The sequence below is a fragment of the Pholcus phalangioides genome, unplaced genomic scaffold, assembly GCF_987345545.1.
Source record: "Pholcus phalangioides strain wild (caught in Gottingen) unplaced genomic scaffold, Ppha-v1.0 ptg000039l_1, whole genome shotgun sequence".
Lineage (NCBI taxonomy): Eukaryota > Metazoa > Arthropoda > Arachnida > Araneae > Pholcidae > Pholcus > Pholcus phalangioides.
The window spans coordinates 21,414,435-21,425,837 of record NW_028301625.1 but is presented as its reverse complement, the minus strand read 5'-3'; the positions used below and the strand labels follow the sequence as shown (position 1 = coordinate 21,425,837).

Below are 11,403 nucleotides of genomic sequence, written 5' to 3'. Positions count from 1 at the left end.
ACGTAAATAGGTTAAACGTTACTTTTAACTTATTTACATAGGAAGTGAGCAGATTATGGAAAAACATTTACATTTGTGAGTTTTACTCATTAATAAAATGAATTAAAACACAAAAAAAAAGCAACACGAATAAAAAATATTATTTGTGATAAATATTTATTTCCAAAAAATGAACAGAAAATGTTTCTTTATTAAAAATTCATAAGCTAAAAATGAGCAGAATAAAATGCAACTACTTGATGTACATTATACTTAGTTTCAAATTATTAGGCATTCTTCCAATGATTAATAAAATCTTTTAAAAAGTGTTAAAGTAAATTTCTAAATAGTGTGCAAATCTCGTACAGTATCCTTAATGATAGTGCCGATCGAGCGACACTGACAGTAGAGTATCATGGGGACATTTTGACGTAGTTTACAATTGTTAAACTCTGTGGCCACACCTGAAAGCGGAATAAACACGGGTACATAACGGATGTGTAGAAGTTGCAGTATTGGCATATACATACATATGTGGGGATATTTTTCGTAAATGAATATGCACCAAGAAATAGAAAATATGCATTTTATATAAAAACATGTTTTTTAACGCACATTTTCTTATTTTTTGGTACGTATTTTGGAATTTTTAACTTTTTAGGGATTTTTAGCCCACATTTTGGCATTTTCAGTGCATATTTTTAGAGCATATTTCGCCACTTTTATTAGTGGATATGTTACTGCCAAAATCTGAAATTGGCCAGTTCGTGAATTAGCCAATTTCGTTGTAAATTGGCCCGGCTACCTTCGCGAAATGGCCGGAGCTCCCTGGCCAAAGTCCGATAACAAAAGACATGATTCAGAATCATCGTCAAATTGTCGTATTTTTTTCGTGATAATTATGTCCACGTTAGTTATGGCAACCCATTAAATCTCAGTCACGATGTGGCAATCATTTTTTTCCCGAAAAATTTTGCAGAAAAAACTATGTGTCTATATATAATTATTTTTCATAGTTTTTTCTTTCTAATTTCACTTATTTTTTCTTTCGTCACATGGAGCTAACCCAAAACACAGCTGCCACGTATAGCCATCGCATGTAGCGATGAAAAAAAAAAAAAAAAGGATTTTGCTCCTACGAGACAGTTTTACTTCATCACATCGAACTTTGGCCAGGGTTCTCCGACAACTTCGAGAATTTTCCGGCCAAATCACGAATCATTTCCGAAAATCGGACTTCGGCCAAAACTCTCGGCTGCTTCACGAATTGGCCTCACTTCGGGCTTTGGCAGTTACACATACTCGTATGATCCGGGCTTTAGTGCTATCGTTGTGCTGTTATTACACATATAGAAAAAAAAGGCATTCGAAACCCCGGACGAGATCCATGCAAGTTCGATTAAAGCGAATCACGCACTTGGAGAAAACGTGTAGTACCACACACAAGAGGAAAGAAAAAAAGAAAAACAACAAATAATTGACTGAAACTAAATCTCTTTTTATAAGGCTTCGAACTGATGTTGTCGTTCGGAAGCCTCAAGGAAAAAAATAGGTAGATGTAACGAAAAGATAATTTAGGGCTTTTATCAATCTTCACGCGGGGGGATTTTCGGTATTTCTGTTAATCTATTTCCAATACAACTTCAATAATTCTATATTTAAAAAAAAGATGAAGAAGCCTGTCTGTCTACGATGTGGCATTTTCACAGATTTATTCAATGTTTACCCTAGCAATCTCGAATAACCTATATCCATTGTTGCCAACGGTCGAAAAAAAATCTTCCGACTAGATTCTTCGTTGAAAAGAACTAGAAACCGGACCTGGATTACCAGAACTAATTTTAGCCATTATCATCGTGAAAGTATATATTGTGATAATTATAAAAAAATTGGTAAAATTATATAAATGAAAAAGCTCTTAGCAAGCTCTCTTCACTATCTAATGACTCCAGCTGGAGTTAATGGAGCCGCTGAAATTTAATGAAATATTATTGGGTTTAGTATATGTGCTTTAATTTTTCCAATTTTTTCAGGATCGATGCAGAAAGTTCAAAATTATGACAGCACTTATTTCTTATGCGTAGGTCAGCATGAATTCCAAACAGAATTTACCACTTTTGTACTGATTCTGTTTCCAGATTTTGAATAATAAGATTTTTAACTAACTGAAAATTCTGACCTTTTGCATAAGAGCTTGTTATTTTTCCCAATCTTTTTGTTCCAGCGCCCCCTTTTTTCAAAAAATGTCTTCTAAACCCCCCTACCCCCAACTCAAGCAAACCCACAGGATCCTGTACTAAACCTAGAGCATCTACCGCCCCTTGGACCCAGAGGACGATATCGCTCATTTTGGGTAAAATGAAACTGGTTTAAAGCAACCTTGACACTATGCAAGTTTCGTAAAAGTTCTTTTATAAAACTTGAAAAACGCAACCAAACTTTCATAGTGTAATGCCAGCCTAACTCTCTCGATTGCATTCAATATTTCATTTGGGGGTGAGCAGCAGTCTTCTAAGTAACTTGGAGCACATTTTTTCATAACAAAGCGTTCTTTCCTCTCTCTGAAAGCCCCTAAAAAATACGTTTTCCTTGACATGCTTTTTTGCTTATAAGACATTTTATAGTCTAAAGTGTTTTTCAAGCAAAAAATAATTTCGATGAAAACTGATTTTTTGGAGCTTTCAGGAAGGAACGCTTTGTTATGAAAATTTGCAATTCAGAAAAAAACCTACTTTTCTCAACCCTTCACATTCATAATTTAATGAAATTATATCGGAGTACTTTTGTTAAAGGAATTGATATAGATATTCGAAAAGGATCCACATTGTTGGGAAAACAAAACTAGTCTGCAACAACACAAGAAAATTTTGAAAAGACTAGATTTCCCACTAGCAACTAAACGGCAATCTTTACCCAAATAAACGGCCTTGCAAAAAAGACTACATTTGTTAATAAAGCAACCGAGTTGGCAACACTAGTTTAGAAGTGCTGTATAAAAGATTGAACGTGTGTCATGAAATGTCGCCATCTAATTTTTAAAAATAAAAAGTATAGATTTGTGTTTTTGATTTTCTTTTATACACGTATCAACAACTATTAATAATGCACAGAGCACCCTTAGCACCGGGCTCCGCACTTTGAGGGGCCCCAACCTCACCATAACAGGAGTGAAGAAAATATGTAAAGGGTGTCCTGTAAGTGCTAAAACGGACTTTATCTCATCAACCATCCGTCGTAGGAGCATACTTTCAATTTAAAAAATGCTCAAAAGGTGTTTAAAAATTACCCTGTACCAGTTTCGAGAGTGAAAATGCATCACTGTGTAACAAAATAAGAAATCTAAATTTTTATACGGTCCCCCTGTCCTCTAACTTCTAATTAGAAAGTTGTTGCACTGATACCAAAAAAAAATCCAAGTTTTTAAGTGCAATATTCGCTGAGATATTCGAATTCAAAAATCGGAGAAAAGTTGGGAAAGGTCAGCACAAATGAGGGAAAGGCGTGTTGTTCGTTGGTTTTTGCTGTTCTTTCATAACTTTTCTCCGATTTTCGAATTGAAATATCTTAGCGAATATTACACTTAGAAATTTTCTGTTGGCATCAGGAAATACAGGGCAACAACTTTATGGAAGTCGGAAGACAAGAGGACCGTATAAAAATTAAGAATTTTAATTTTTTGTCATTCTGTATTTTCACTCACAAAACTGGTACAGGGTAATTTTAGAACACCTTTTGAGCATTTTTAGACTGAAATCATACCTCTTCGACGGACGGTTGATGAGATAAAGGTCGCTTTAACACTTACAGGACAGCCTGTATATGTATCAAATAAAAGTTTTTTCTAGTAAAAAAGTCAGCTTTTCAACTAAAAAAAATGAATTTTTTTTATTACAGAAACTTATTCGTGGTGGTGGGAGCACCCAGGGCGAATAAATAATGTTTCCTCGTAGTGGGCGAAAGGTACCCAGAGCCCCCAATTAAACAAGAAACCCTAAATTATCGAATTCTTAAATTATTTCTTGAAAGAAATTTTTTTAATTGATTAATTAATTAATTTATGCTGATAATCTTTACTAGGACCATTGGAGTTAGGTACACATATAGGTAGCTCGGGCCTTAATTTGAAAAAAGAATCATTAAAAACCGTTAAAGCGCAGAGGAAGCCTGAGGCGTGGAGGTTATATAAGAGGTGTTAATATATATTTTTTCAATCACCTTTCCTATTTTTAATTCATCACTCCTAAATTTCGATTAGGCTTCAGATTATTATTTTTTGATTAGGTAAGTAGTTTTCATTAGTTTTGGATTTTTGATGCCACTTCCCCCTTCCCCACCGTGACCCGCGACTGGTAAGGGTGGCCCTGATAATACATATCTGGGTAAATTCATCGAATGCACCCCTGACCATCCCTAAGGGTACACAAAGGTGGGTATACCTCTTAGGGCTAGGGTGTATGTACCTATGTTTATTAACAGAGTAACTCTAAATTCATGGGACAAACTTTGAAGAGGTAATATAAACACTTAAACAAGCATTTTTGATCATAGACTGTGCGGTTGAATCGCAATAGCAAAGGTGGTAGAGGGTGTTTTCAGAGTGTGCTCAACAGCACTTAACAAGAAACAAATATCATATTTTTCCGACGGATTTTCTGCGATATGTGCTATCAACCATTCGAGGGTGCATATGCACCTTCAGATTGGAATTTGTTTTGTATTGGTGCAAGGACTATAAACGTTATGCTGCGCCAAACAATTATCAAGCAGTACAATGACTTGAGGTTATGGTGTACGCAGGATAGACCTATGGAGGGGGCACGAAAGGCTTGGGGGGGGGAGCACAAAAATTTTCTTCCCGAGAAATTTTGAGACATCAACCTTCAAACATCATTTAAATTAACAGAAATCGGTTAAAAAAAGAGTAAAGAGTATTTTCTTTCGATTTTTCAGTTTTTCACCGAAATATTAATTTCTTTTTAATTTTTTGTCGGCTTGGGAGGGCCTTGAGCACTCCCCCCCCCCCCCCCGTCGCGTACGCCTGTGCTTGTAGTATAATTTGCGTTATTCAAGTTGCACAATGGGAAGGCCTACTACATTAAAATACTATGCACCCTCGAAAGGTTGATTGCACTTATTGCAGCAAATCCGATGAAAAATACGATACAGTATTCGCTTTTGGCAAAGTGCGGTTGTGCGCTCTCTAAAAAACACCCTCTACCGACTTTGCTATCGCGATTCGACTGATATATTCTTTGACCAAAAACGCTTGTTTAGGTGTTTCGTATCACCTCTCAAAGTTTTTCCCATGCATTTAAAATCACCCTGTATTTACCCATACCTGGTAAAATAAAACAATTCGGAACACGAAATCAGACGGTACAATTCCCCCTATGTTATCGAACCTTGTCTTGCCAGTACGAATTCACGACCGCACCCATTCTTCTTGGGCGAATAGGAAACTGAAAACAAAAAAATATCATATTATACGATAATCTTGACGTGATCTCAATGAATTCTTTCTATGCTCTCTCATACGATTCAAATATCTGATGTTAGTATTTAGATGATAATCGCAAAAGAGTTGGTAGTTGGTTTCCTTGGAATCCACAGGAATGAGCCTTGTAATTCAGCAACGGTATTTATTTTTAGCTGAAGAGTTACACCCATCAGTATTTAAAGTAATGCAAGGTCCAAACTGTGCTTCAACACGCGAAGGATCGAAAAACTTACCTTAAATAGTTGCAAGAATAAACCCGAAATCCTTAGGTAGTTGTAAGATGAGTTTTAAAAACAATAGATTTTTCATTGAAACCTCGATATAACGAAACTCTGCTGATCAAGAATAATACATCGTTGTAGAGAAGTTATCATTATATCGAGAGGTAGCAGCGTTATCACCAGTCGCCACGAAATTTATGTTGTTTTTGGCATTTCTTCTGAATTGACGTTGTTGTTACCACCATAATGTGCATTTTTCAGCATTTTTTCACAAAAAAAGTATAATATAATTGATTATTAAAATTCAGTTACTTGTTCTACACTGTGAGGTGGTTTACCGCACAAACCTTTCGTGTACTACGCAGAAAAAAAGTAGCTTCGAGGCAACTTCATTTATACTTTCGGATGATATACAGATGTTATAAAATAAACACTCTCGAAAGAACAAACACTGATGATAAATTTAGAAATATATCGAAGGGGTAATTTTGAATGAAATATAATATCGTTGTAGTGGTTTTGAAATGTCGTAAAAAAAATATCGTTATAGAGGGGTTCATCGCAGTAAAGGATATCGTTCTATTGAGAGGAGTTTAACATATATAGATTATAGGTAACTCGAAACAAGAATTGAAAAAATATATATCACTTTAAATGAATTTGTCGTTATATCGAGGTTTGAATGTAAATAGAAAACGAAGTTCATTGGTTATATATAAACAGAAATTTTCAGCAAAGTACTTCCCGACAAATGTTGTTAAATTTATTACCGAATTTTTGGCCTATCCGCAGCAGCGCCTATTGATTTTTACTTTAAAAATGAAATCTAAAAAAAAAATTTCCACGTGGAAAATCATCATATGGTATTCGAATATAAATTAATTAAATTGTATGTCAACTATTCTAAATTTATGTTGAGCATTTAGCGAACAAATATTTGTAGAATACAAGAAATGAGAAATTAGGAGTAAAATTTTAGTTTAAGTGCGTTGTTTACGCCAAGAAATATGGTATTTAACGGTGGAAATAAATTTTTTGACACTAAAAAAAGACACTAAAAAATCCTCATCAACAATAACCTGTTAGACATTTATTATATATACATACATATTTTAGTGTCCAGAAAGCAATAATAATGGCAATAATATCAGAATTCACGAATGAGAATCTTCCAGATTTTTATCACATTGTATAATGGTGAAAAATATATAGGTAATATTTATATTTCTGTATTTTATAATATTCTTACATAATACATATTATCACTGTGTAACATTATTCGATTCATGTTGCGCTCTTTTAAATACATTTCATAGCGAATTTCCAAAAATTTATATTTGTATATTTTCCTATATATAATTTTTGAACGTTCATTCTTCTAAAAAATAAATCGATTTATACGAGCATTACAACGGAGAAAACGAAACATAAATTTAAATGATAAATATTCAAAGCTATAATAATAATGTACTGTCACAATAGAAAATTGACACGATTTCGCAAAAATTTACAATTTTTTTCCCCATTTTGGCAACATTGTAATCAAATTTTTATGTTTGGCGAAATATTGATTAGTATTGCTCCTCATTTTTTAGTCGCATTGTATCCAAATTCATTCGAGACTTACTATAATTAATTACTTTTGAACAAAAATAATATTTTTTAATGAATGATATTTTTTAATTTTAGAATGATATTTTTTAATTTTAGAATGATATTTTTTAATTTTAAGATGATATTTTTTAATTTTAAGATGATATTTTTGAATTCTGAAATAGTTTTGTTAATTTTCAAATAATATTGAAAAATTTAAAAAATTCAATTAATTAAAATTTAAATTCTCTTAAATTTTAAAATAATAAATTTTTTATTGTGAAATAATATTTTTCTATTTTAAAATCATATTCGTTGATTTTAAAATAGTATTTTTAATTTTAAAATCATATTCGTTGATTTTAAAATAGTATTTTTAATTTTAAAATCATATTCGTTGATTTTAAAATAGTATTTTTAATTTTAAAATCATATTCGTTGATTTTAAAATAGTATTTTTAATTTTAAATATTTTTAATTTTAAATATTTTTAATTTTAAATATTTTTAATTTTAAATATTTTTAATTTTAAATATTTTTAATTTTAAATATTTTTAATTTTAAATATTTTTAATTTTAAATATTTTTAATTTTAAATATTTTTAATTTTAAATATTTTTAATTTTAAATATTTTTAATTTTAATTTATAAAAAAATGAGATGGAGAAAATAAAAATTGTATATTTCGCAATAATAAATACTTTCGAATTTATATTTTGAAAGCCCCTTGGTCCCAGCATGACATAACGATTTCACTATTGACACAAAGCCGGGCTTAGACATCTTGCGGCCGGGTACGAAAAAAAAAATTTGCGGCTCTCCAAGGACTCCTTACACGTCAAAGGCCTATAGCCTAGATTATCGGGGAATATACTTGAATATCTTTAATTCTTTTTTACATTATAAATTTGCTAGGAAGTCAATGGGCTCCTCTTGAGACCCTAATTTGAGGATCATAATCTTAAAGGTGGGAGGGCTATTTGTTTACAAACATAATCTCATGTTTTTAATATATTGCTTTCATAAATCGGTATAATTTTAAACTGGACATTTTCAATCAGTTAAAATGAAAAATAAAATCAACACAGTCAAAAAATAATGTGACTGAATCTATTTTTTACGGCAAACAATATTTTTCGCCTTTTCGTATCTGCCTAAGCCCGGCGCTGAAAACACACATACGTGACACTATATATATTTTTTTAATACTGTGATATCATCAGTTTAATGCAGTCGAAAGGAAAAATAGAAAAAAAAAATTAACAGCTGTTTATATTAATTATTTAATGAATATACTTTAGAAATGGATCGGAAAAGATATATATATAGCTAGTTATATATAGTGAAAAAAAAAATAGCTGAAAAAATGAAATTAACTGGTAAAATTTTTCAGTTTCATACGAAAATATCATTGGAATGATGGTGGTCCATGACGATTTAAAATAAATACCCATTATAAGCTTACTTATTACACAATTGTCGTTGTCGTTGAGGAGAGGTAGGAACAATACATTTTCTAACGTCACATTGTAGTATCACTATACAAAGAAGGGATATAAATATTTCTCTGTTATATATATATATACTATAATATATATACTTTTAACATTTAAGAATGAAATACTTCGTTTTTTAGTTTAAAAAAGAAAATTCCGCGATATTTACCATCTCTAAGAGATTCCGGCTACAACATGGTGGATGAAGAAGGCTTATTGCTGCACATTTTTGTAGTTTTAATTTTCTATCTATCGGGGATGGGTAAAACACGAATGTGGTGCCGGCCGCACATTGAAATGAATGGTGGAAGATAGAGACCGAGACAAATAATATAGAGAATCATTGCCATAATGGATCGTAATTCCTCTTGATGGCTCTGATACTTCGCCGCATGCTTTCCGCACTTGCCAAATGTTGTAGGTGGTTGTTGTTGATGTCATCATCATCCATGTAGACCTGTTGTTGCTGTTCTTGTTGCTGATGCTGCTGCTGCTGCTGCCCCTGCACCAGAGGAAGTGCCACGGTGGGTTTGTTACCTCCAGCGCTCTCGTTAACTAATGGTGGATCTTGAAGTTGCATGTTAGGATTCCACAGGAAGACGTAATACAGGGAAAGCACGATAGCAGCGAGGGATACCGAAAAGACGTATGCGAGTACAGTCAGTAATCGGACGACCTTCTTATTTTGTTTGGTTTCGTATATCTTGGCTCGACTCTGTTCGCCGGCGAACCTGATGTCACCATCAGCTGTAGCTGCCTCGTTGTATTCGGCTCGGTTGGCACCATGGCTCTCTCCCATGTTTATTTTGGCTGTGTGGTCAATCGTATTGATGATTTTCCACGGATTATTATTATTAGTATTATTTTTACATCCACGGATTTTGCGGGTGTTTGTTTTGTAGTTCAGTTACAGCCCGTGTTTAATTTCAGATATATTGTTAAATTCAACATGCAACTGTTCTTTGCGGCATCCTTTTCTCGGTGGCAGGGGGATAGATAGCAACAGCAACACGGCACCCATCGATCACTTACGTGAGCGCCCTCTCGCGATATGTCATTAGAAAAAGGGGCGCAGAGGGCGCTAAAAGAATATCCAGGTTTCGAAATAAAAAAAGTTTTGACTGTGTCTCTCCTTTACACCTTCTCTTGTGATGGCTATTTATCCCTAAGGAATGTTTGAAAATAAATGTCACGGAGTATGAATATGCGTCTTTAGGATGTTTTTTCTGACGAAAGCGGGGAAAGTAGCAAAATAAAACGAATCTGTAAAAATATGAGACCACGAAATTTTTGGCAAACTGTTCGCTACGAGTAAACCTTTAACACAATTCCAGAATATTTTCCTAAAAATCCACAACGTCCCAGTTCAATGTACCATTTAAAATGGCACTCCTGTAGTCAGTGTCTAGCTTTGATATTTTGTGGCCCTCTAAAATATCTGCATTTTTGCGCCATTCCCCCCCCCCCACCCAAGGCTGACTAGACTTAGGCCTAGATGCCAGGGGTTTAACTTTTAAAAAAACATTCTGCACTCTGTAAGTTTAGAATAAATTACACAGATACCTACATGATATGTATCACATATTTATAAATTGATAGAACTACACTGGTTTCTCTAAGAAATTAAACTTAAAATATATGTAGTCATTTTATTTTATTCCCGTTTTACGGATTAGTCAGGGCCGTTTTCACAGCATCATGGGCTTCGGACAAAGTGATGTTCTGGGATTCATCTATCTAGTTAGACGTACCTTCCCACCAATTCAAATTTTTTTACGTTTGAAAATGATTGTACCTGATCACGTAATCAGGCGGCCCCTTATGCACTGGAGGCCCATGCATTAAGACGGCTCTGGGCCTGGTGCGGGTGCTTCTTCCGTATCTGCCCTAGTTCGGCTTTGTGTAAGACCGGAATTTCCTCGTAACATACAGTATATTTGTTCCTTAAAAAAGAATGTCAGAAAACTTTCCTGACACAGGGGTACAACAAAAAATGGCGACTTGACCGCAGCAAAAAATGCTACCGCAGGGAGTCCCCCATCGAGGGGTTAGCGCACCAACCTCACGATGAGTACGAAAAACAAACCTGCCGTTCGGAATCGGCAATAAATTGTAGGTCCCGGTCTAATTAGCCCTCGTGTGCAGAAAATGACCGTGGTGCGACAAAAACGATCAAAAACGATCTTAAAAAAGATGACTTCTCACCACACACATTACTCTTCTTTTATTGTTTTACTTACAAAAATTGCCCATCTCTGGATTTTCAAGTTCTTTTAAATGAGAGTAACAGTGACTTCAGGGCTCGGGGTGCTCTAGCACAAACAGTATTTTCAGGGCCACTCTTGAACGATGCAGGGCCTGGTGCGGAAATGATCATGGGATCCCCTTCGAGATACGAATATACTGTACGGTGTTCACTAATTTTCCTTACATAATTCAGATTTTCATGAAAATTTTCACGATTGAACTGTAGATTCTTTTTTCGCCTCCTCGTCGCCGCACCTGTCATACACCCATGGCCTTCAACTCCTTGAGCTGGAAAAAACACGGATCTTTGTACGGCTCCTTTAGTAAATTTATGGTGGAAAAAAAAAGAGATTCATCAAGGCTTATGTGG

General features: G+C 34.1%; 1 protein-coding gene across 1 annotated transcript; it reads right to left on the bottom strand.

Moving 5' to 3' along the window:
* Window positions 1–7,959: 7,959 nt before the first annotated feature.
* Window positions 7,960–9,795, bottom strand: LOC149065688 (uncharacterized). Its single transcript, XM_089253600.1, has 2 exons — window positions 8,956–9,795; window positions 7,960–8,828 (listed from the first exon to the last, which is right to left on the bottom strand). The coding sequence occupies exon 1, from the start codon at window positions 9,583–9,585 to the stop codon at window positions 9,127–9,129; it is 459 nt and encodes a 152-aa protein (XP_089109726.1). The 5' UTR covers window positions 9,586–9,795; the 3' UTR covers window positions 7,960–8,828; window positions 8,956–9,126.
* Between the last annotated feature and the right edge of the window lie 1,608 nt (window positions 9,796–11,403).